The 26,808-nt window shown below is 40.8% G+C and overlaps 2 protein-coding genes and 1 pseudogene across 2 annotated transcripts in view; all 3 read right to left on the bottom strand.

The window, feature by feature from the left end:
* Positions 1 to 2,257: 2,257 nt before the first annotated feature.
* On the bottom strand, positions 2,258 to 2,376 carry LOC112471868 (annotated as a pseudogene).
* A 5,369-nt stretch (positions 2,377 to 7,745) lies between these two features.
* Positions 7,746 to 12,818, bottom strand: PIGM (phosphatidylinositol glycan anchor biosynthesis class M). Its single transcript, XM_006922906.3, has one exon. It carries the CDS (start codon positions 12,567 to 12,569, stop codon positions 11,298 to 11,300), a length of 1,272 nt encoding a protein of 423 aa, XP_006922968.1. The 5' UTR covers positions 12,570 to 12,818; the 3' UTR covers positions 7,746 to 11,297.
* An 8,336-nt stretch (positions 12,819 to 21,154) lies between these two features.
* KCNJ10 (potassium voltage-gated channel subfamily J member 10) overlaps positions 21,155 to 26,808 on the bottom strand; it is a 28,548-nt gene continuing 22,894 nt past the window's right edge. The window contains exon 2 of the mRNA XM_006922905.2: positions 21,155 to 23,189. Coding sequence (XP_006922967.1) covers positions 22,050 to 23,189 — 1,140 coding nt within the window. The 3' untranslated portion in view covers positions 21,155 to 22,049. The remainder of the gene's footprint in view (positions 23,190 to 26,808) is intronic.

Genomic DNA, 26,808 nt, shown 5'->3' with positions numbered 1-26,808 from the left:
TGACTGACTCCCAGAAGAATATTCGGCTGCCCCGGTAACATCTCAGACTTGACAGGTCTGTTCCAAACTCTGTCTTCCTCCCTAAATATACTCCTTCCCTCAGTCTTCACGGTTCAGTAAAGGGCATTACTGTCCTCCTAGCTGCCCATGCAAGTTCTGTCAATTCTCTCTCCAAAACACAAAAATACGTGCCAAATCCACCCCCTTCTCTAGTACTACCACCTGATTTAAGACACCATCATCCCTCATCTAGATTATTGCAATAACTTCCTACTTGCTTTTTCCAGAACCCATTCCACACTGAGTGGCCAGAGTGATTGTTTAAATTTAATTTATATGTGCCTAGAGCCCTCCAGTGACTTTCTCTTGAACATAGGAAAAAACCCTGACCTTTTCACCTTGTATAGTCTACAGGTCTATGAATGTCCTTCCTCTGCTCCTCACTCTCTGCAACTTGTTCTCAAGCCACAAGGGCCTTCCTTGTAGTTCTGGGATCCCCAGTTTTCCTACCTCAGGGCCACTGCACTTTTTGTTTCCTTTGCCTGAAAGTACCTCCATGCCACTATCACCCCATCCACATTAACTAGTTTTTAAAACAGTAAGGAATTCAGAATGTGTATTGAAGGTACACAGTGTGAAATTGGCAATCAGAAGACAGGTATTCATCTCCCACTCTTTTTAAGATGTGACACCTACACCCAACCAAGAATGATCACAATTGCTGTCAACAGCAACTAAGGTGGTTCCTTGGCTCGTGGTTTCCTCTTCTCTAGGATGAGTCTCAACAGCAAACTTCTCTCTTGGGAATTTAGAGCCTAGACATCAATATCCTGAGACTGCAGGTAACTGAAGCTGGTCACCTTGTGTGCAAGTCCTCAAAATGCCCAATTTCTTGCATTCCCAGACTTCCTTGTTCGGGCTCTTCCCTTGGATTATGAAATGCCTAGTATTTTTTAACTAAGTCCTTTAGCTAATGTTGGTTTCTGTAACTAACAATTGAAATGATCTTTGACTAAAACAATGAAGGATTCCATCTTAATTGCCTAGTTTGCTTCCTACAACTCAGTCTCACAGAATCCTTCTTATACTGGTGACTATCGGCTACCTCAAGGCATCTGTGGAATCCAAAATCAGCACTAATGTTGGTATATGTAGAACAATTTAATATTCATCCTCTCTCTTCACACACACATGCATATGTGTGCAAGCATGTGAGCACATACACATATACACGCACACTCCAGATCCTCTCATCATCCGTTGTGCCTTTTCTCCAGCACCTGTGAGGCTAGATTCTACTCTCCCTTGATGTTTGCTCACAGCTCATCTCTCCACTGCATGCTGCTACATGCACATGAAGGAGCCTCATGCATGCACATCAGTAAATCTAACTCTGAAAGGGAAACCTCTCTTTTCTAGAAGAAACTACTTCCCTTGCCTTTCCTGAGTAGTCTTCTCTATTTCATTGTCCCCATTAACTATGTTTCATCAGCAGGGCAATGGGCCTCACTTTTTAGAGATCAGGGACCCCTTTGATGAAGGCTGAGACATTTCCATAAAAAAAATTCATACGCACACATGTGTACACTCACACACGCACACACACACACACACACACACAATTTTGCATACAACAAAAGTTCTTGGATTCTTGATTAAGAATCACCTCATTAGGAATAGTATTTCTATGACTTCCCTCCACCACTATACACACACTTCCATTAATTCTCACCCTTCTCTAATGATGATTCATCCACACCTCTGACGCCAGAGATACTGATAAAATAAACCCAGTTCATCCCTCTTAGAGTTTATTAGGCTGAGAAAAATTTAAAAAGCTAAGCTTCCTTAACAATTACAGACAGTTACACTTAGGAGTCATTTAGAACACTTCCTCAGGAGATATATTTAAAAACGATCTAGATTACGGTTTATTTCACACAGGTTACATTTTAAATGCTTCCCTTCATGGACCCTGGCTGAAATTAGGAGACAGCCAAGTCTTAACAGCAGCACACTTATCAAGAATTTTTTAGGTGGGTTATTTCCTGGGAAGATTATCACAGTGATTAATCTCATCCATATTTTTTGTTGTCAATTTCAGAAGGTGATATAATTGGCCAAGTTCCCAGGTTCTAGAGATCTTGTCAGTTTTGAAACCTGCAGCTTCTAATATACTAACTCTATCTTCTAATTTAGAAAAGAGGTCTGAAAACATTGGAGTTTTCTGGGTTGCCTTTTTTTTTTTTTTTTTTTATGCCTATAGCACCTGGCCTTCCTATGTGGTCTCCCATCCAAGTACTAACCAGGCCTGACCCTGCGTAGCTTCAGAGATCAGACGGGGTCGGGCTTGTTCAGGGTGGCATGGTCGTAGACCATGGACTGTGGCCCCACTGGGGCGCAAACTCAGGATCTTCTGCACGTAAAGCAGACATGCTGACTGCTACACTATGGAATCACATCTTGAATTGCCTTCTCCAAGCTAAAATAGTCTGCTGAGGAAAAAGATAAGTGGAGAAGAGAAGATGGAAAGAAGAAAGAGTGGATGCCGTAGTGAGAGAATCATAAGATTGGCGGCAGGTCAGAGACTGCACAAAAAAGTCTTTTTTTCCTCCCCGTGCCAGTGGTTCAAGACTGGCCCCAAGGCCCTAAGGCTTTACTTTAGTCCATTTGGCTTCCAGGTGGATTCATTTATTTTGTTTGATTATTTACTTTTCAATAGAGTCAGCATGGTCTAGAGCAGGGTTTCTCAATCTTGATCCTATGGCATTTGGGGCCAGAAAAGTCTTTGTTGTAGGTGGCTTTCCTGTGCATTGGAAAATGTTTAGCAGCACTCCTGGCCTCCATCCACTAGATGCCAATAACATCTCCCAGTTGTGACAACCAAAAATGTCCCCGGAGTGGGGGGCAAAATTGCTCCCGGCTGAGAATTCTAGAGGAAGGGTTCAGAGTCAGCCAGATTTAGCTTCCAACTCTAGCTCCATCCCTATAAGCTTATGACCTTGAAAAATACTATTTATCTGAGTCTGTTTTTTGTCAGCAAATAATATTTATCTCAAAAAGTTGTTTTGAGAATGAAGTGAAATGAAATGTGTGAAAAGCATATAAGTTCACAATAAGTGCTCAGTAAACATTTGTTCCTTCCCCATTCCAGCTTTATTTAACATATATTTATTGAGTATTTATGTTGAATGCTAAGGATATAAACACAAAAACAATTCTAGTTCTCCAGGAGCTACCTGACTCTGAGAGAAAGAGACAAACAACTATAATAGACAAAATGCATTACTAAAGGTTATTTACCAAATCTTACACAATTCTGGCCCTATTTTTCTTTAATTTTTTTAAAAGTTAACCTCTTTCCAGAAATTCACCTTGCATGCCTTCTGATAGAGAAAGGGTCCTGTGAGTTGGGTCTTGAAAAATGAGTAGCAGCTCATCTGAAAAACAGAAGCACACTAGACAGAGAAACAGCATGAGGAAAAGCTTAATAGTCTGGTAATTTCGGGAAACTGTTATCCAGTGGTCTAGGGTGAGCTGAATAGGAGAAATCAGTGCAAGACGGAGGAAGGAAGAAATTTGGACTTTTTCTTGCAGGTCACGGAACCTTCGAGGATGCTTTTATCAGGATGGTGACAGGATTAGATCTGCTTTAGAAAGCATGCTCTGGCAGCAGTGGGGAAAATAAATGAGAGGTGGAATGAAGGGCGGGAGAGACAGGAAACAAGACAACCAACCTGTCAGAAGCTATTCATTCCAGATAATGAGGGCCTGAACTGCAGACTTTGCAATGACAATGGCAAGATGCCAGTAGGCTCCACGGACATTAAAAGGTAGAACTGACAGGATTTAGTGACTGATTAGATGGGGAGGAATGTAGCCAGTGAAGAAGAAGGAATAGGAAGTGATTATAAGATTCTAGCTTAGAAAATTTGGTGGATACTGATGGCATTTAGAAATGACAGGCACCCAGAAACTGGTCCTGTTCTTTTCATAGCCGCCACCATTAACCATGCAAAGGAGCCCACCATCTCCAGCTCTCACTTGACTGATTCAAGTACAACTCAGTTCAACGAACCTAGGAGAGTATGGGGCACATCCAGCAGCTCAATGACATTGTTACTCCTGTCTGGCCTTGCTTGCTTCTGGGAAAGCCCCAGGAAAATATCATCATTGAATAAGAAATAATCACTGTATTTAGGGAGCTCACAGTCTAGATGGCAAGACGCACAAGTGGGATACACAGTACAATGTGATCTGCACTATATAATAGAGGTACTGAATCAGAGAATGTTTTGTGAAGGTCATTCTTAAACTGAACAGGAGCTAGTCAGAGAGATGACGGAATGAGAAGAATGTTTTAGCCAAAGGAACAGCAGATGCAAAGGCAAAGAGGTGGTATAATTTGGTATAACTGTAGAGTGGGGTGAGGTGGAAGATGAAGCTTGAGATGTGGAGCCAGTTCATAAAAGGTCTTGTGAGCTAAGGATTAGCAAAAGTATAATTAATCACCAAGTGATTTTCAGCAAGGGAGTTTCAAAGAATAGCCCCCCACACCCCAAACTTAACTAGTATTAAAGAAAAACAGGTAAGATAACAAAATTTTCAGTACCTAGTGAGGCATATTAAATTTTTTAAGAGTTTGTTTGAGCAAAAATTGATTTGAATTGAGGAAGTCAATTCAAAGTATTGACTTCCTCAATTCAAATCAATTTTTGATTTAGTAGTATCCAGGAGTGCTTCACTGACAGGAGCTAAGGGAAAGACTTGCATAGAGAGAAGGCAGAAGCAAAGCAGGGAAATTATTTGATTTGCTGTAGCTTAATCTGTTGTGTTATTTGGGAAAGTTACCTTGGCTGTTGATGTTTGGGTTGTTCTCAGGTTTTAATTTCTTAATCTTGAGGCATTTACGGGCTTAGTTTTGGTTTGCTTACATAGACTGCTAAGGCATTAGAACCACCTCGGTCTAACAGCTTCCTTGTTTAATTAACACTAGCGTGTACTTAGGTCTGTGCTAGCCTTGTCCAACTGATGGATTAGTGAAGTGCTCCCAACTACTTCATATGTACTTTACTCTAGCCATTGTCACATTGAGTTATCATCTTTCCATTTGTATCCTCTATTAGGTATTGTAAGTTCCTTGAAACTAGGACTATTGTCATAATTATCCTTATCCTCCCAGCCTAGCAGAGTGCCTGGCACAAAGTAGGCTCTTAATAAGTGTTTACTAAATGAATGAATAAATGATCTGGTGAACAATTTTTTCCTGAATTTCTTGCCTTCTAGGGTCCACTGGGTTGTCTTCTCACCATATTTAAATAAGGGGAGTACAGAGAAAGGAGTAGTAAGTTAGGCTCCTGAAGATCTGGATTCTGGTCCTGTCTCTTAGGCAAACTGCATATATTTGGAGCCTTAGGGTTCTCATCTGTAAAATGGCATTTTTTAAAATCCTCACATCTCAAAACAATGTATGAAAGTACTTTGTGGCCCTGCTCTGATATAAGCTATTTAAATATGTTTCATCTTCCTTACAAATTAACTTGTGCTCAAATGTTAGGAAAAAATAGATAGAACCCAGTTACTGTATTATAGGCCACTAAAAATGCTAATGTAAATTGTATTTTTCAACTAGCATTCATGTTGTTCTACTGGATACTGCAAATTACATTGTTTGCTCCTTGTTCACTCCAATCAGTTATATTCACCTTCTTGCTGGACTTTAAATATGCCTAACTCATTTCCATCTCAGAGTGTCTACACTGCTACTCATTCAGCAAGATATATTCTTTCCCCAGATAGTTGCATGAATGTCATGTCTTCACTTCAGGTCTCTGTTCAAATGTCACCTCAAAATGCCTTCTCTTAGTACTTTATCTAAAACACCACCTACTCCTCTCTTCACTGCCACCACTTGCTTCTTCCATAGCTTGCCCTACTTTTTCTTTATGACAATCATCACAATCATGTACTTGCTGATCCTTTGTCTCCCATGAAAAGGTAAGCTCCATGAGGAAAAAGTGCCACACTCACAGCTGTATCCACAATGCCTAGAACAATGCCTGGCACTTAGAAGACACAGCCTTTTGCTAGGTAGTTTCCTAAACAAATGACACTTGGTAAATAAGTGAACTTTTTCACTGTAATCACCTGCCATCATATGAAGTTAAGGACTTGCAAAATACAGAATTAGACCTAGTCTTGCTATTAACAAAGTGTTTGGCCTTGGAAAGTCACTTATTTCTGAGCTTCATTTAGTCTAAGCAAGCATTTCTGAGCTTCGACTTTCTAATCTGTAAACTAGGAACAGTATTATCCTCTACTTCTCCATTTTATAAATCACAGAATGGTTGTGCCATCATATCATTTATTATATCATGTAGCATTTCATTAGTAAGGTACGTTTCTGTCTTTATCGTTAACTCCTCAAGAACACAGATCTTGTCTTACTCAACTATTATAAGACTTGGCACAGGTCCTGGATCTATAATTGCTAAAAGACTGGAAAGCAGAGAAAGTTGGAAATTTCCTTATGGAATGAAATGAGCTTCAAATATTCATAAACTGAGCTTCAAATATTCATACTCTAAATTATTTTTAAAGTCACTATTAGTGTCATTTCCTTTTTTTATACAAGTCATAACAATTAGCAAAGGGTCTGGGCAGCTAGAAATATTTTCATTTAGTCTGGATTTTGTTCAGAATAATGAACATGAATGCTTGCTTAGACTAAATGAATGGTTCTCCTGGTTCTCAGTGCTGAATATATGATTGTACTACTCTGAGAATTCTGACCCAGGCAGTAGGCATGTACTTCCTTTGACAGAGCACAAACCCTTGAATGACCCCTCAATACAATGGAGAGAAGTGCTATGTAATTTAGGGTCATGAACCAAATCTGCACTGTTTAGAGTTAGCTAATGTATGACAGGAATACACAAATATAAAGTTCTCAGGCTGGAACTAGACATTTGAAAAATCTGTACATATATTTACATATAAAACTGCTATCTTTTCAAAGAACCAGATCAAGATTAGAAGAAAGAGTTTATAGTTAAAACAATTATTTAGTATAAATCCAGGTTCTTTTCCTATATCCATTAGACTTGTGGGGAAAGGTTTAAGTTAAGTCTAAACTCCAAAAGGAGCTCCTGCTTTAATGACTTGTATACAGATGTTAAAAGCTGGGCAGGCGATGCGGAATAGCTTGCTCTGTACCAGCATAAGCTCTTTGGGTATATTAACTCACTTAACCCTTACAAACAATTCTATGAGGATTATATTATCATCCCCATTTCATAGAATGAAAACTAATTTATCTAGTTAAAAAGAATCTTGCCTAAAGTCACACACTGGGGTTTGAACCTAAGCTATCTGAATCAGAGCTCTCATGCTATGCTATCAGTCTAAATCATGAATTTGACCTGCATAGATACACACTGCAAAATGTACACTGACAGCAGGAGAAATTTAGCAATGATCATTTACATACTAAAATGGCCACAATATTTCTATAGTTTGATTTACAAATAGTTGGGCTACCGTGTGGTTTAGCAAATCAACTTCTTAGACCAGGCTATGGAAGCAGCAACAAAGAAATTATACAATTTAGTGAGAGTTTGGATGTGGGAGCCGGTTATCGAAGTTCTGGAATTACTGAAGAGAAAGTTTGGGAATGAAAGAAACTTTTGCACAACTGCAAGAGAACTGCCCCTTAAGCAAATATCTAAAAGATTAGGAGGAACATATTGGTTGGCAAAACATTTATTAGTGTTGAATTCCATTTATATTCCAATAGCAATCTTCATCTGTTGGGTCTGGACACTTTGGAAAAATCCAAAACATAATACAGTGGAAAGGGTATGACATTTAGTCAGGGAAACTCACTTCAAATTCTAGCTGTCACTTATCAGTAAGTCATTTAATCTTTGAGCTTCTTTGTTCATCTATAAAATGTAGAAGGTGAATACCATCTCTAAGGTGGTGCTGTGAAAATTGCATGAAACCACATAACGCAGAATAGGTACTCCAAATCAGTTAATCATGAAAAGCCAGAACTTACCATCATCAAGATGTAAAATCAGCTAATCAGGTGTTTTTTTGTTTTTGTTTTTTTTGGCAGGGGGTGGACATTAGGAATCCAAACACATACAATCTTTTATCTGGAAAACTTCTTAGGGATGATTACTACCCTATGTTTTCTTAGGAGGCAGAAAGACTTACACAAAAAAATTATTTGTTCAACTTGATGGGAAGTAAATCCCTTTTGTCTGTTTTAAAGACCAGGAAAAGATCCAAACTTCTTAATTATGGATTATCTATCGTGGTATCTTTCAGGGTATCTTTAAGATCCAAGAGTATCTATCTGTTCTTTAAGATTAAACACGAAATTGGAGAATTTGAAAATGGACAGGATGTTAAATTGTATTCAATAACATTATAGATTTTTAAGACAATATTTCTAGGAGATGCACACTCAAGTATTTTGTGGTGAAGTTCAGTGATGTGTGCAACTTCCCATGGTTCAGAAAAATATTATATAAACAAAATAATATAAACAAAGCAAATATGGCTAAATGTTAATTGTTGAACTTAGATGGAAGGCAGATGGGTAATGTTTAAAAGTGTTGATAATAAAGTATTGGGGGGAAAGAGGTTGCATTTAGGGACTACCCCTGTGAAATTTTTCATCTTTTCCTTTTCCACTCATGGTACAGATTGTTTGAGGTGGGAGTGGTAGTGCAGAAACAGCTGAGGAAATATATTCTATATTAAGCCGTAAGTCAATTAACTTCAAGTCCCACAAAACTTTTGAAACTATGTCATTTACAGAGTCATTCAGACAGATGCTAAGAAGTCAGTAACTAAAATCTATGGTTTTAAGAAAGAGATTCTTTTGTGTGGAGGTAGGGGATATATTAGCCTTTACAATGGCCCTAATCCAGGGAATTTATTTAGGGATATTTAGGGACCACATTTGGAAAACCTTAAGGCAACTACAGAAGAAAGTAAGTTATGTAGTCCCCTCTGTTTAGAACACAGACTATCTTGAGAACCAATCCTCATGTTAATAATTAATGCTTATCTGTAAATGGGTATATTGATCTTAAGGTGTGGTATAAGAACAAAAAGAATTATGTAGGAAATAAGTCAAAGCGCTATACAATTTTAAGGTGTGATTAAAGAACCAATAAACAAAAAAAAATAGCAAATGAAGAGATTTTATAAAACTAGAAAATCAGAACAAACAAACAAACAAACAAACTGAGACCAAAGAAAATAATTTGAGTTAATTTACTAAACTTTTTGCAAAATACTCTGCATCTTTTAAGAAATGCCTGCAGTTCTTTGGTAGAGAATTTCCTTCAAGGCAGGATCTGGAGTTGAAATTCCCTCCAGAGACCCCAACAAAACTCAATTGACTTTTAAGAATGTTTAAGGGAATGATCTAAAATATGGAAAATTTTTAAATCTTATTTAGAATACTAAAAATTAGAATCAATCTTAATGATGAGTGGAAGAATGATGCATTTACAAGGTAAACATCTATGTGATGAAATATTATTTGGCAATTTCAATGCAAGTATGAAGAGTGAGCCACAACAAAAAATGTTAAAGTAAAAAAATAAGTAAATGAATAAGTAAATATACTTATAACTATTTTTTAAAAGTTGGGAATATCAAAAAGACAATTATATTGAGAAATTGGAATTCTACTTCTGTTTCCCATCCTTTGCCCCACCAGTTCTGCTCCCAAAATTTTTTCGTTATTATGAAAAAAAAAAAAGGTAAGAATTCCATGGCTGGAAGGCAATTAGTGAAGTCATATACAAAGAGCCCTCAAGATAAAACCTAATGTGGAATATGAGACTAGATGTTAGAAGAAAGGTCACTACTGTACTCAACAATTAATTCTCTGCCATTTTCACCCAAACAGCAACCTATGCAAAGCCACCCATTCTTCCCTTCTAATGGCAGGTCTCAAAGATATCCATCTAAATGGTGTCAGTAACAGCATTCTTAATTATGACCAGCCTACAGACATCTTGTTCTCAAAGGCTTTTGTAGGTCTTACCCAACGTGAAACATACTTCTCTGGAGTTTTTTTTGTTTTGGTTTGGTGTTTCACTGTGAAAGAACAATGTTATTAAATTACTCAACTTTAAAAATCACAACCATAAAATCAAACTCATATATTGCTATTACAGTTTAGAGTTAGGGAGTCCCCAATCTAATGGGCAAGATTTTAAAAAATTTTTTAGGTTGTTTGGTTGAAAGCACTTTTTCCCAGAATTATTATAGTAATAAGGGAAATGAATCTGCAAAGCCTTATTTCCACAATCTCTCCCTCAATTTCCTGGTCTAGAAGACTAATGCATACTTAGGATGCCTCATGTTTTCCAGGGGCCTCCCAAATAAGTCTTCATTTCTACCATGAAATTTTTTAAGTGGGGTAATTTTAAGCTGTGAAATGCCTAACAATTTGATTTTTTTATCACCTAAAATCTGCTAACATTCACTTTTACAACACAAGTAACACCTGATGGGCTTAAATTTAAGATGAAAAATATTTTTTTAACAACCAGAAAATTAAAAACAATGGGGTATAACATGAAAATGTCCTAATCGTTTGTGGACCTCAAATATCAAAAGCAAGACGCTATTTTAAAATATCTAATAACTCAAGTTTAAAGATGGATGAATTTAATCTTTTTATAAAACCAAATGTTAGTCTAATTCCACTGGGACTAAGTGCTGAAGAACTAAATTATAAAGCAAATACATGAAACATGATTACAATTTAAATTCTTTGGATTCTTTATCTATGCCTCCGCTTTTAATACAGAATTAACTTTCTCAACCTAAGCACAGTAGTATTATTTAACACTTTATATCTAAAAGCTGTACTTTAGGAATATTTTGCGTCTTCATAGCTATCAGGAAAACTTTAAAAAGATAAGAGCTTCAGACAGTAGCATACCATAAATGGAACAAATACTGGCTTAGACCTTATGTCTCTGACTATATTGCTGTATTTTCCTACAAAAACCTTTTAGCATCTGACAGCTTCATCAGCTCTTCCACTTTCAAACAAGTAAGCTTTACTTCCCACCATTCCCAGATAAATGGGTCCTAAAATTTCCTAAAGGATGGACCTCAATTATTAAGTCCTCTTTGTGAGGCAAATACTCATTTTAATTTTCGTCAGAAATTAAATAAAATTTTTTCCAAGCATTCTTCTGGTCCATTAAGAACAATCAGAATGTAATAGAAGTGGCAGAAGAACTGGAGTATATATATTAGTCATATTTGAGTCTCTCTGTCAGGGGTTCCTCCTTGTAATGGGAAATAATTTGAATTAGGATGGAACAGTTGATAAGAAGGAAGAACAAACCAGCTAACCAGATAAACAGAAAGGTATTCTTTCCTTGAAACTCAAGAACATATGCAGGAGCCAGCCATAAGGCCTGCCCTATAAACCACAACATCAGGAGAACTACAGCTCTTTTCCAAGGCATTCTCACTCGTGGCATCACAATGGGTAGTAGGCAGAGGTACCAAAGAAAGTACTGGGAGGTGCAAACTTTGTTAAAAGTCACAAAAATGGAGGTATGAAGAAAACAACAAAAGACAAGGTCTCTATAATAGGCGAAAGACACTGCTGAAAGCAAGATGAACTGTGGTAGGAATGCAGCAATTCCCAGGGAAAAACTCCACTTGCTCTCTGCGGTCAAATACAGCATGTAGAAGTATGGAGAAAAGTTGTGACGGATATCCCGCCTAGTCAAGTGATAAAGGTAAGTGTGCTCTAGAAATTCCCAACCATATTTATGGTAAAAACCGAAACTCAGGGCAAAAAATGTGAGTCCAGCAACTGCTACAAAGAGCAGCACAGCCCGATTACACAGCCTCTTCAGGAATTCGTAAAAACGAGCCTGGAAGCAGTACCGGGATCGACAGAGGCTTTCGTCATTGTCGCGTTCCGGAAGCAAGTGGAGAGCTATGGGAAGGATATAGGTCACTGGATACATCTTCATATGCACTGCGAAACCGTAGAATACAGCGGCACACGCGACGAGTCTTTTTTCTATTAGGTACAGGGCCATAAGCACCAGGGAGGCGACGATCGAGTCCGCATTGCCTCGGCTGGATACCGCCATAGGGAGGGGGTTAAGAAGCCAAAAGACACAGTAACCGCAAGCCTGGCGTCGACCCAGCTCCTTAAGAAGCAGCAGGCGGTATAAGAGAAAAGCGGTGAAGAGGTCGCAGCTGATGAAGAGAAACTTTCCAAAGAGTTCACTGAGGTAGATGTTAGGAGTGAGTAGCCACGCCAACAGTGGAGTGTAACGATAGGTCGCCCTGAGATAAGGGGAGCGCCCCTCGGTGACGAAACGGGCGGCGTCCGTGAAGACTTGGTAGTCGATGTCTGTGTACCTCACGAGAAGAGTCCGGTCCTGGAAGACCCCATAGAAGACCAAGGCGACTCGGGCAAGAAAGGCCACACCAAATACCCCGGCGGGGGGCACCCGCAGGCTCAAGAACCATTCTCCCCAGTGCTTGGTCGAGCCCATGATCTGGCTGCGAGACAGCCGCAACGCCCCAGCACCAAACTGCCTTCGAAACGCAAACTTTCACTCCGTTTCCGAGCCTCAGGTGGACGGGGCATCTCCCACCAGCCACGCTGCCAACAGAAACAACAGCCTACAAGCACTTCCGGCATGAAGTCCCGCCCCCGCACTGCTTCCGGTCGCGGGCTCCACACTGGGTTCTCAATCACCCGAGCCAGAAAATTACATTCCTCTGAATTGGCTGTCTCGCTTTCGCTCCGCCTCCGAAGGGGCGAATTTCCGGTCGTTTTCTGGAAGTGCCGCAATGACTGGCGTTTTACCGAGGGAGGAGAGATTTTCCCGTGTGAATGAACCCTTCATTCTCCCGCCCCAACTTCAATCAGTGGAGCCAGAGCCCTGAACGCAGGGAGCTGCGAGTTATATCCCTTAGGGCTGGGAAGCAGACCAAAGCGTGCAAAATGTAGAAGTGAAGGAAAACTAAACCTTTGATAGTCTCTCATGCTTTACTCACCGCTCGCGGGTAATCCTGGGGAGTTGTAGGCCCCAGGGCCGACTGGAATGAGTTTAAGGGAGCCCAGAGTGTGAACGTTCCGTGCAATATTTGGGACATAGTTATACGTACTTTGAAATTATTAGTTGTATATCTAAATTCGAATTTACGCAACCCTAGGTGGAGGGGTGGGAAGGAGGACCGGGAAGCTTCATAACGTCCCTAAACTGCGTTGGGCCTTTAAGCCGCCGTGCCGTTGTTTTTTGCTGTTCTGCCGAGGTTGCCTTCCCCTCCCCAGTCCCTACTTAACCCTTAAGGCCTCGGCTCAGGCGTTAACTATGTCTTAGATACCAGCGACAAATAGGCTCTAAGCTCTGGCAAGTCATTCACACAGAAGACCCTACCTTGCTACATGAAAGTCCTGTCCAGCTCCCGCTGTCCCAGTGCTGCAAAACTACCTCTTGGAATGACCATCCTTTTATTATAGCATTTGTCACAACTGATTTTTTTTGTTTGTTTCTCTCTTCTAGTGTCCCATCAGGACACTTTGAGCTCTTTAAGAAAAGAGCTAATCCTTTTCTGTACCTCAGCATCTAACACATTACCAGACCTATAGTAGGCATTCAATAATAGTTGAATAGATTTTAGATGTTCCTGTTACCAAAATACCTCTGGAGTGGCATCCTTGGAATGCCCCCAACTCCCAATCCTTTTTTCTTTCAAATATCCTTTACCTGCCTCAAGTTCTGCCCCCTTCAGCCACCCCACTCCAACCCTACTTCCATGCATTTTTCACCAAGGACTCTAACCTATTAGTTCTTTCCCTTCTATGGGGCACTTAGTGCACTTACAGTCTACGTTGTAGAATTTTATATTTTATTTTAGATTGTAGGGTTTTTGAGGTAGAGATTATATCTTATCCTTATTTTTTTTTTTTAATTACTCATATTTATTGCAGTCTTAGGCACAGAGCAAATGGTCAGCAAATACTAATTTACTTGGTTTTACAGATTGATCTTATTTCCTAAGAAGAGTCTTCTAAACTAGCATAAGGAGAGTAGGAGATTCCATCCAATCTGAACATGCAGCTCCCAAGACTACCCTCCATTATCCATCATACAATTTATAGTTAGTTATCCTTTGGAGGAACTATGTTAATCTTTTACATTCCTTATTCATATCCTGATATCTTTTCCCTTTTATATGCCTTGGTGTAATTATATGCCTTATATTGATAATTCCTTTCAACCTTTTTTTTTTGGCAGTGTGATAGCCATGTATGCAATGGCAGCACATCACCATTTAATGAATAATAATGCTGGTGTTGATTTCTTAATAGCCAGCTTTGTCAAGGAATTATTTGCAATGTGCCAGGCATTGTGCTAAATATCATGGATGGTTGATATTCTGACCTTTACAAATGAAGAAATCAAGGCTAATGGATATTAAGTAATGTTTCTAAGTCATATAGTGAACTAGTGATAGGTGGAACTCAAAAGCAGGTCTCCAGCCCAGAGCATTCTTTTTATTTATTTATGTATGTTTGTTTATTTATTTACTTGTTTGTTTAAATTTGTTTCAAGTATACAGTATATTGGTTAGACATTTATATAGTTTATAAAATGATCCCCTTAATTGCTCTTTCTCTCCTCTGGTTTTCCACCTAGCCAATATATTAATGGTAACTGCATTCCCTATGCTGTGCTCCCCATCCCCGTGACTATCTATCAACTACTAATTTGTACTTCTTTTATCCTTAACCCCATTGTCCCAGCCCTCCAACCTCCCTCCCCTCTGTCCATCACCAAATTGTCCTCTATATTTGTGAGTCTGTTTTTGATTAGTTTTTTGTTCCTTAGATTCCTCATATAAGTGAAATCATATGGTATTTATCTTTCTCTGTCGACTTATTTCACTCAGCATTAGAACCTCTAGTCATCCATGTCATTGCAAATGGTAGGATTTCATTTTTTCTAATCAGCCCAGAATATTCTTAACCACTATGTGACAAACCTACAAATAAAATGTTGATGATGAATTCTAATTTCTGCCTCCTCTCATTGATCTCTTATCCAAATCTTTCTGATAGTCTCTCTGTGACTCTATCTCTGACTTATTCTTTTCCTCTGCCATAAAAGTGAGACTTAGTCCCAGAAGGTAGAGGATGTGGGAGATAAATGTCTGAGGATTAACTAAGAGTACCCTTGGCTGGGTTAGTTTAGGTGTTATGGCAGAAAGGCCTCAGCCAATTTGTCCCTGTAGAGCCGACCTAGTAAAGAAGGGAGAGGCACCTAATTTGAACAGATAAAAAAACAACTAAACAAGAAACTAAGTTTGAGTCACTGAAGTCAAATGAGTGAGATATAGATAGTAGTTGCGGGAATGAAGAAGGGACTTAAGTCCAGTAAAATAAATTGGACAGGGAGGTCTGATTTTCTTTACTTTCTAGGTGATACAGAAGTACCACAGAGTCTACGGACCCCATATTGAGCTTTTTGCATTGAGCTTAGGAATTCTACTGACCTTTCCCTGAAAGGGCTACTTCGTTTCATATGCTCAACTGTTCATTACCTCTTGAACTATTACAGTCCTAATTTCCCCTTTCTCTGTCTACCTCTAGGTTTCCATCCTTTTAGAGCCAGTGACTAGGGAAGCACATGTGAATAGCTCATCCTTAGCTAGCAACCTCACCTAGGACCTTGATCTTGGTCACTGCTATATATGCTCTCATTACGTTTCCAGATCCACTGTCCATGTCTATGCTCTACGTGGTTAACCTCTATGGGCAACATCACATGGTATCCCTTGCCCTGGGCCTTCACATTAGAATAGACCGATGGGAGGCACTAGCAGGTCTTTGTTAGTGGCTGAGTTCCTCTACCTAAGGCCATGACTTCCACTGAAGCCGTAACCCTCTCCCTTGTCGACAATTCCCACCAGAGTCCAATAACTGTCCCAGTCGGTTTAAGACTTGTACAGGTTTCCTACCGTTTAGAGTTCCTGGATGCTTTACTATCCCTTGTTGATTATTAACCCAAGCCACACCTTTATACATAATCTCTTCATTAAACCATGTCCAGTTAGCCCTTTGAGTGTGCCATCTGTTTCCTGCTGGAGCCCTGACTAATTCAATCACTTCTTTTTTTTTTTTTTCTAGATCTTGCTTATATTTCCTGTAATTTCCTTTGACTCTACTTCTAATTCTTTTCATTCTCAGCATCGTTAGTCCAGACCTTCGACAACTCAATTTAATAGGTATTGAGCACTTATACTATACTAGGATCTGTGACAATTACCTTTCCCACAAACTTTTGCAAGTCTCTTAACTGGTTCAGTGTCTCCTGTCTCTGAATTCCACTGCCAGATTGATATTCATAAATAATACTTTAATTAGATTCTATCCTTCCTCATACATCTTCAATAGTTCCCAAGTGCCTATAAAAAACAATAAACTATTTAGACTGATATTTAATCCCTCCACTACCCTATCTTTTCAATCTATAGATGAACAACCTACAAAGCCCTTAATTCTACATTTATTAACCATCCCTTAAATTTGCCTTGTGTTTTCTTCCTACAGTACTTTTGCTCATGCTTACCACCTACAAGTTATTGTATTTCTCTGCATTTATTCAAATATTATTTGTCCTTTAATGCTGAGCTTAGATCTCAACTCTGTAAATTCTTTCCAGACCTTAACAAGTAGAAATGATCTCTCCCTCCCCAAAATGGTGTTTATTGTCTGTTCTATTTTTTAACATTTAATGATGTCATGCCTTATGAAATATATTCTCTAAACTTTTTATGGTTATTTAACAATTATACCAACTCTGCTGCATACTAGCTGTGTGAACTTTCGGCAAGTTCCTTCCCTCTCTCTTTTCCTTTTGTTGTATTTATTGAGCATCATACATGCCAGGTGCTTGGTATTTAGCTTGGTCACCTTGTCGCTGGGTCCCTGGTGACCAGACATTGACATGAATCCTATTCACATGACCTTGAGTGCCATGAGACACTTACTGTCTGAGCAAGACAGACATTAGTCAGATGCACAAGTAATATAAAATTGCAGCTGTGGTAAGTACTATGAAAGAGGAATATGGGTACATTCATAGCTTTTAACAGGGGTTTGCTCAAAGATAGGCATAGTAAGAGTTGGGGATTGGCAAGTAGTAGAGAGAGTTTCACAGAACAGCAGGTGCAAAGCCCAATAAGTCTCTATGTCCCTTTATGGCATGTATCATGTCTTCTATATCTGTTACCTGAATTGTACCTTCCACGTAATAGGAACTCAGTATTTGCTGATTTTTCTTGATTCTCATGTCAAATGTGTTCAAACCAGAGTACTTAGATTGAAACCATCCCTTGCTTAATGCCTATCCCTATAAAATATTTTCCAAAGAGATCTCACTCATTGAAACATGTTAATGGTATATCTCTCCCTTAGTGTATGCTGCTTGTTATTTTATCTTGTTTTCTTCACAGATTCGTAAGTTTCTTCAAACTTTAAAGGACTACATATTTCATGTATCTTATATATCTCACATGTCTTATGACTCAAACTAAACTAGTGTTTCCCACATACTATAGATAAGTATTTACTGATGATGATGAGAGCCCCTATTTTCTCCCCTATCCTACCTCAGTCCTTCCATTTCTGGGAAACAAGAGTCGGTGACTGGAATCTGTTGCTTCTTGTCTGAGATAATTCAGGGCTAGATACTGACAACCAGGGCTTTTTCAGGCTAGTGACAGATATGAATAGAAGACAAATCCATTTATTTGAGAGTTGGGGAAATAAACACCCAACAATGAAATGAGTAGGCTTGTAGAGCCTTGAGGATAATAAATAAGGAACGTCTACATGGTAGCATGGAAGGGAAACTGGCCATGCAATCACTGGCCACAAGGGACAATGCCTGGGATCCAAAGAAACTTGACTTTCCTGGATTAACTTGAGCCAGTTTTCGGATTTCTGGGTCTTAATTTTTTTTCTCCATAAATCTTGTCCTTTTAAAACTGAGTTTGAAAGGTTTTTGTTAAAGGATCCTAAAATTAATGAAAAGAGGTATGGGAAAGGAGTAAAGGGAATGGATGATAACAGTAAAGGGAAGGCTGGCCCCAAGATCAGAGTTTCTTCCAGCACAGCCTCCTTTCCCATACATAGGCCTATGAGTTCAGGTCTTAATAATAGGACTGGTTTGGATTTCTGAAAGAAGCTAGAGTGAAGGACAGATTCATTCATTTATTTAGTAGCTCGTTCTGAACAGACTAAAATAAACCAAAAAATCTCACACGTCTTTTTCCTAGGTAAATTTGACCTGGTTTAGTCTTTAATGCCAGGCATGGGAAAACTATCCTTAACTACTTTTGCTTCAGTAGATTTGGCCAATACCTGAGTCTGGGGGCCAATGCTAACTTTATAGCAAAGGTAGAGTGTTATTTTACAAATAAATTAGGTTAACTAGCAGGACCAGGGTAGCAGCCTTGGAGAAGGGACAGTGTCCTGGCTTGTAGCAATAGTAAAACTGGCTTCCTTTGCTCAGGCCTCATAGAGAAATCCCCAGATGGTCTTATTAACTGACAGAGATCAGAGAATAATGAGGTGAAGCATAGAATAGGGGTTTTAGAAGCCTCTCATATAACTGCACCATCTCCTAGGGCATCTGATAGCCCACTCATTTTCATACAGAAGCATCAAAGCCAAAGCACCGTGCCCCATGCCCAAATGCCAGGATTAGGACCCCTCTAACACAGACAGCATTCACTTTGGGCTGCTCACAGCCACACTGAGAGCTGGGCCTCTGCCTCTCTTTGGCTCAACATCACTTTCATCCTGGTCTTTGCTTTCTAGGGTCGAGGCTCCTTTTTAGTGCCTCCACACACCAAAGTGTTCAGCTTCTCAGTTGAATAGCCATTACTTCCAGGGGCTGGAGCTGCAGTTGCCCCTACCCCTGTGGAAGAAGGAAAATACAATGTACTTCAGGAGGGAAACAGAAGGGTGCTTTTATTTAAAATTTTTAAAAAGTGCTACAGTGACAGGACATTTCTGGGGATGGGAGCACACAGAATAAGTAGGGCTTCTCCTAGATTTCCATGGATGAAGTGTCTCCCCTTTCCTCCCATCTTCCTGGTCCTATCAGCAGCACAGGGTTTATAGAAAGCCTCATGAATGCCTCTTTATTTCTGAAGCTTCCACCACTCACTTTCCCATTATCAAACCTGAAAGCCTTCATCAAGTATCTCACTTCCATTTTGAAACCAGGATCACTGGTTGTAAGTTTGGAAATCTGGGGAGCCCTACCCTAAAACCATATCTGCCCCCATGCTAAGATCTCTGAACACTTCCTTTCTGTACATTCAGTATATTTGGTCCTATATACATCTCTCTAAATATATATATTATGTTTCTTTCTTCTTAGATAAACCTTTTCATATATATCATATTCTAAGTCCCCAAGCTTCTACCTACCTTCTTGTTTGCTAGCCAAGTAAAACTCGGGATGTCATCATTTTCACTAAGTTCCTCAGTAGTGGCCTTTCTCATCTTTTGTTTTGCCTTTATCAGTTGTTTTGCCCATCCTCTGAAATGTGCCTAGTGCTCTCCTGACATGCCAAGTCCCTGGTTGGTATTGTCAGGGGCCCCATTTCTCACTAGACCTGGCTGCTTCTGAAGCCCATCTGAGAGCCTAAAAGAGGATTTCAGTTCAGAGGAGATGGGGGCTACAGTCTAAAGAGCCATTTGGGTTGGGGGGATAGGCGGGTTATGGGAGAATAAGCCAAGCTGGATTAAAAGGACAGTATGATTTAAAATGCAATTTAGAGCAAAGTCTGGGATCGTGGTGGAAAATCAGAAAGGGTAAGTCAGAAAATGTTTTAATTTTGTCATCCAAGAATGTGAGGAGAATCTGGGGGCTTAGAATAGACATCAGAGGGTGGGAAGAGTAATTCCCTCAGGAGGGAAGCCACTGTGTACAGAAGAAACTAGATGGAGGATAACTTGCTAATAGATAAGAATACATACACACACACTGCAGTGCTTTTTGCCCTTGCACATTGAAAGAAATCGGGTAAGTTTAACAAACAAAGTTAAGAAACCAGAAGCTGGCTCTTTGCCTTCTGTTCTCTGTTTCAAGGTTTCAAGTTTTTCTGGTTTTTGTTTTCTTACAGCTAGGGAGTAATGGTGGGGTTTACAGTAAGTGGAGAATAAAGGGTCTTCATTTTCAAGGTATAATTAGAGTTCAAAGAGAGATCAATATAAGAGGATCTTGTGCCATTGTAGTAAGTGGTAACCGTGGTTTCAGCCTCAGAATTTTGTGATTTTCTCTGCATGGCTCTGCACACTGATGCAGCACACATTCTAAGTAAGTGTGTAGCTTATAACAATTGGCTGAGTCCACCTCAAACTGCCACTTGATTCATACAGGGATTCTATGCCAAACCACTTTGGGGCATGGGAGGTATTTCCCTGGTTTATAAATGAGACTGGGAAATACTCTTGGGATTTGAGGCGTTAGAGAAAGTTCTAGTACCCATATACCCTTCCTGACCCCTACTCCAGTCCCCAAGGAGAAAAAGGAACGGCCTGAGTCTGATCTTTTAAAGTATGCCTTTAACTTGCCTGAAACTGGCCTTATGGCAAAGGAGAGATGATACTGCTACTCATTTTATACTAAATCTCAAAAATAGCCAAGGGAGACCATAGTTATTTGATCAGGAGGTTTAATTTCCTTCCCTCTCAGCATTGCCAAATGAAATAGCTGGCACTTTTCAGAGGGCACTGTAAGGGGTAACAGGGAGAATAGTGTCTGCTGGCCACAGAGCCCTGCCTCTGCCCAAACCTTAACAAAGCATTCCCAATTCCCAGAGGCTCTATAGAGCAGTCTGGAAATCTGAGAATTTACTCATTCCCAGTGGGGTTGATTTAACTTTCCTGGGAACTTTGTGCCCTGTGAGTCTAGTTTTAGTCAAACATCAGTATTAAGAGGGAGATGCCCTTGCATTTTCACTCCTTCCCTCTGAAGTTTTGGGGTTAAGGGAAGAATAGACTGAGCAAAAGAGAAGCCAGGGGGAGTGTAATCTGGAACACCATTTCCAGAGCTTTCCATGGGGTCTAGGTGCTGGACTCTTTCCAGGGAAACATATTGACGAGGGGCATCCCATTCACAGGACACAGGGAAACCAATCTTCCCAGGGCAGCCTGGAGGACAGGTTTAAGGATTTGGACAACAGCTCTGCACTGGTCACTCCACATTGAAGAGTTCAGAATCCAAGATGGATGCAGGTGTGGTTGTGACTATCGGTTTTCTATTTCCTGGGTCAACCTAATTCTCTGAGAGCACAGGAATCTGTGAGAGAACTGGGTATCCTAAGAGAGGGTCCACTTTAGAAAGAGGAGAACAGAGGTAACCAGGGTCCTAGGTTATAGTCAGGAGGTCCCAACAGAAATTCGCCATGAAAAACCCTGACTTCTTTCAACGGGTTGGCAGAGATCCCAGGATAAGTTGATTGCAGATTCCTATATTTCTGAGGACACAAACCCCAAAGGGACCATCAGAGAATCTTGCCTTAAGGAACTTGCTAGATGGAAAGTTAGAGAGGGAGGGGGCTTCATCCTCAAGTCAGCAAACTTTCTGCTGGTGGTGGGAGGTGGGGGGAGTCTCTCCATCCAACTGCATGGTCCTCCTAACATGAGTCTCCAAGCATGGCTGAGGCCTCTAAACCACTTCAGCCTAATCTTCCCTCTCCTTCCCCCATCCTGGCTTAGGAGAGGTGTGTATAATGCGGTGGAAGTGGGGTACAGTGAAAGGAGAGAATGGGAGGAAAATTTGGACTCCAGTTGGCCTAGACTACCCACAGGCCACTGGGTTAAAGGAGAGGGAGTAGGGAATGAGTGCTTCTGGAACTCTCCAGTAAGCCTGGGTAATATCCTCACCCGGTGTACCAAAAGGGGAAATGAAACCAGAGGGATAGGGAGGTAGGAAACCAAGCTATCAGACGTTGCTGATACGCACACTAAGGGCACTGCCCTCCTTCTCAGCTTGTTCCCTTAATGACTCCTCCAGCTTGAGCTTTTCGGGGTCTCCATAGCGTACAGTGCTGTCACGGAGGCCACTAGGAGGGGCCACTTTCACAACTTGGTCAAAAAGGCTAAAGTCAGCTACGTATTTGCCACTGGCTGACAGTGAGATGGCAGGTGTGAACTCATAGCCCCAAAGGATCTCCTCTGGCAGGTAAGAAGTACGCACTTGGCAAGTTGCACTGGTGGATTCCACTGTCCCACTTAGGATTAGCACCAGCTCAAAGTCACCCTCACCACTGCGAAGCGGGAGGTCTTTCAAGGGACTGGTTTCATCTACCACATGGTAGAAGGTAAGGGGTAAAATGAGGAAGGGGCTGTCAGAGGCCGTGTCTACTTGGAAAGTCACGTTGACCTGGTTGAGCCGGATATTCTCGCCCTCCTTGGTCTGGTGTGTCTGAAGCAGTTTGCCTGTCACCTGGCAGCCAATGAGGAGGCTCTTACGCATATTGGCGACTCGGATCATAAGGCAGGGCTTCCCATTGTGGGCTGCTACGACTGCGTGCTGGCTGAAACGAATGGTCTCAGCCCGCTTCTTGGGACGAGCAATCTTTGCCAGGAAGGTACCTGTGATGAAGATTTCCAGGATAGTGGTGAGTACCAGCTGGGCAATCAGAAGCACAATGGCCAGTGGGCACTCCTCACTGATGTAGCGGAAACCATAACCAATGGTGGTCTGGGATTCGAGGGAGAAGAGGAAGGCCCCAGTGAGTGTGTGTACCTGTACCACACAGGGGGTATGGTTGGCTGGGGGGCCCAGCTCCAGCAGGTCTCCATGAGCTACAGCTACCAGATACCACACCACGCCAAAGAGGAACCAGGTGCCTGCAAAAGTTGCAGAGAAGAGCAGAAGCTTGTAGCGCCACTGCATGTCGATGAAGGTTGTCCACAGGTCCTTGAGGTAGAGGAAGCGTTTGTCAGCAATATGCTCCATTCTCACGTTGCTGCGACCATCTTTTGTCAGGACTCTCCGCCGTCGTATCCCTGGGCCCATCAGGGGCCGACTTTCTGTCTGAGTGGTCTGACTGTAATATACCTTGGCAACTGATGTCATCTAGAGGGAAGAAGACAGTATAATGGTGGTTATTGCAGAAATCCAGCCAACTCCTAGCCTCCACTCCATGGAAAGGAAGAAGTAACATTCATTTTGGTACCACTGACTTGTTCTTTTATTAGCAAATATTTATTGAGCATTTGCTATATGCCAGGCACTGTACAAGATGGTGGTAAGTCAAAGATGAAAATGACATCCTTGCTCTCCAAGAACTCACAGCCTAGTGAGAAAGAGGTATTCAATAAGCAAATAATTGCAATGCAGTCTAATGTTTGTAATTCTTAGGAGAGGCCGAGAGAAAAGATTAATAAATTCATAGTTTCTTGAATGTGGGGCCAGAGTAAAGAAGGCTCTACTGATTTCCATTTACCACAAAACAAATTCTGTGAAGATCTCTAATTCTGAAGTAGGGTTCCTCCCTACCCTCATTAATGGCATCAGCAAGAAAGACTATTCTGTTACCAATCCTCATTAACACATACATACCCTTTCTCCATGTTTTCTCCTAACTGCAAGTCTATACTATTGGTGATACTAAGATATTCATCTGGCTCAGAAAATAACAGAAACTGCCCATTCTACTTTTCAAAATGTTCTCTAAGCACCCAGCCCAATTCACTATGTATCAGTATCATCATCATCATCATCATCATCATCATCACTATCATCTGGAGAACTTTGGTCTGAGTTAGGTTCTAGGGTGGTGTTAGGAAGAGCACAGACAGGACAAAAAGAGCAAGAAGAAATAAGCAATGGCAAAAGGAGAGGCAACATGCTGAAGCTTTCTGGCAGCACTAGAATATTTTCCCAAGGACTGGGAGAAATTCCAGATTGGAGGTGGCAAAATTGTTTTGAGTAAAGTAGGAAGGTTAGTAGTGTATGTTAGTGGCTATGTCTGCATAAACAAATTCAGGATTGCTATTTGTCCTGATAGTAGAAAGTAGGACAAGTCTCTGAAATAGGAGACAGATCACTTAATACAAGGTGCCTGGCATCCCTGCCCAAGGAGTAACTTGTACTTTTCCAGCAGAGAAAGAATTTTAATCACTTGAGCCCTTTGACTCTGGATATGATGGCCGGATCTTCTGCGAAGGAGCAGGGTGTTCTCAGGGGTGTTTGATCCTTGGGGGACAGAGGCTCATCACATTCTCCTTTCCGAGAAGTCTGAGCCATTGCATTTTGTCATTCTTCTTCACACTGCCCCTACTCCACCTTCTCCACAGCCTGGAAAACTCAAAATTGTTTGGGTCCATTCATATATCCACCTAAGAAGGCACTAAAGTGGCGATTACCAAAGGGTGAGAATCTCAGAATGTTCAGAATCAACCAGGAGCTCATTTTACTAGCCCCTACCCACTTGGAACATTTGCCCCAAGTGAGACTACTTGGCCAAACAGGGATTCCATCTGCTGCCCAATATCCTTAGCTACTTTGGAGCAAAAGGGAAGCTCTGTAATTCTGAAGTTTGAAGAATTCTTATTTAGATCCCAAGTAAAGACCCATTCACTACTCAGTAGTAAGAAACCACCACCATGATGCCTGCATCTATATACCATTTTAAAGTTTACACATTAACATGCCTTTTCTTTTGATCCTCAAACTCTTGAAAAGTAAAACTTCCATAAGAGATTTTTGAGGAACTGTTAGAGAACAGAGGAAGTGCTAAAAAGTTGTGGATGAGTGAACATAATTTTAATTTTCCATAAGAAAAATGAGGTACATTTCACAAACTACAGACAAACAGGTGAGATATTGATCCTAGGCAAAATTCTAGAATGGAATATTAAGATTGTGGTATGTGGGCAGAGTGAGGGAAAGGCAGTTATCGGTAGAACCCAGAATGAGGTTACTAAGAACATGTCATACCAAACTAACCTTATTTCCTTCTACAACAAGGTTACCAAAGTGGCAAATCAGAGAAATGAAGCAGCTAAGCAAGAATTTTGACCAGATCTCTCATTATGTCCTTGGGGATACATCGGAGGGTGGGGGGGGGCGCGGGGGGGAATGAACAGAATACCAGTCTAATTGAAAAAAAATCAGTGGTACAGGTGAGAGGATCGTGACAGCCTGCAATCAGTTTTCTAGTGATGTACCAGAGCTTTATCTTTGGCCTTGCCCTATTCAATGTCCTTAACACTAATTTTATTCAAAGTATGGAACACATGGCCATCAATTATGTGGATGACACAAAGTTGAGGTGGATCACAAATGCAAGGTCGGGGGCAGAACTGGGATCCAAAAGGAGACAGATGAGTGGGCCAAATCTAACAAAAAAGATAAATGTTGGGTTACGTATTTGGGTCCAAAAAATTACCTGAGCAAGTTCTGGATTGGAAAGATGTGATTTAGTAAGTAGAACCAAGAAAATAAATTTTAGCAGAAAATAATCATGTATGAGTTACCTATGTGTTTGGGTTGCCAGAAAAGCAATACAGTCTTAGACTAGTCGAATTAAAGTATATAGAATAAGGAAGGAGATGATTCTGCTCTGCTCTGTTTATCTCACACCTACGATATTGAGTATCAAGGAACAATCAGGATATGAGAGGATTCAGAACCAGATCATATAAGAAATGGTTGAAGGAAATGGAATTTGGTCAGGAAAAAAAAAAAAAGATTATCTGAAAGATATGATGGCTGTGTGCAAATATTTGGTTTGAAGGGCTGTCAAGTGAACAGGTTTGGACTTTACTTTGAGCTCCAAAAGGAACAACCAGGAATAGTGAGTTCAAACCACAGAGAAAAAGAGTCCAGACTGTTATGACAACACTGTAACAATCAGGACATCCAAATGCGAAGAGAGCTTCTCAAAAGGTAGAGAGTTCCCTCTCCCTGGAAGTGTTCAAGGACAAGTTGGACTAGCACTCAGCTTTAATCTCTAGAAGAGATTAAAGCTGAGACAGAGAATGCAGAGCCTGGAGCTTCTAGAGCCCAATGTTAAGGCTGCAGACTCGTGGGCACTGGAGATTTGGGTTACTGGCTAAAACTGTCGTGATTGCCGCCCTCCAGCTGTGTACTCCGCTGTTGCCAGCCTTTATATCTGCCTCCTCAAGCTGTTGTGCCACCACCCACAGCCAAGCAGTTTTGTTCTCCGTGGTGGTGAGAGTCAGAAGCAGATAAACATTCAGCTACACTACACCCCTTGCTGGCCAGGCCAGCGGGGAAGGGAGCAGGCCAAAGTTCCGGAAATGATGGTTGCTGCCCCACCTGAAACACATACTCTTTCCTCTAGAGGGTGCTAGAGGAAAAACAGTCCCTGCCAGATGCAGGGACAGGATCTGAAGAATTCTGAAGATCAGATTCTGAGTGCTAAAAAGAGACAGAAACAGAGACAATCACCTTCTTTCTCTTCCAAAAATTGAACTAATGATTCTTTCCTTGAAACAAAGGCCAGTCATGCCTACAGTGATGTTCCCTCAGCAAATACCATTCTCACCTACTGCTTCTTGTCCGTAGAGCAACTAACTCGGGGCGTGATTTTTTTTAACCTGAGAGCTCATGAATGATTTATTCTCCAGAATGAATGGATTTATCAGAGCTTTCTTGAGTACAGGACTGCTCTGGAGTAAAAGCACTGCTCTGGTGCCTCTCGTAACTAAAACTGATCCACAGCTTC

The sequence above is a fragment of the Pteropus alecto genome, unplaced genomic scaffold, assembly GCF_000325575.1.
Source record: "Pteropus alecto unplaced genomic scaffold, ASM32557v1 scaffold359, whole genome shotgun sequence".
Taxonomy (NCBI): Eukaryota; Metazoa; Chordata; class Mammalia; order Chiroptera; family Pteropodidae; genus Pteropus; species Pteropus alecto.
Note: the sequence above shows the minus strand (reverse complement) of the source record. Positions and strands in the feature narration are given on the sequence as shown.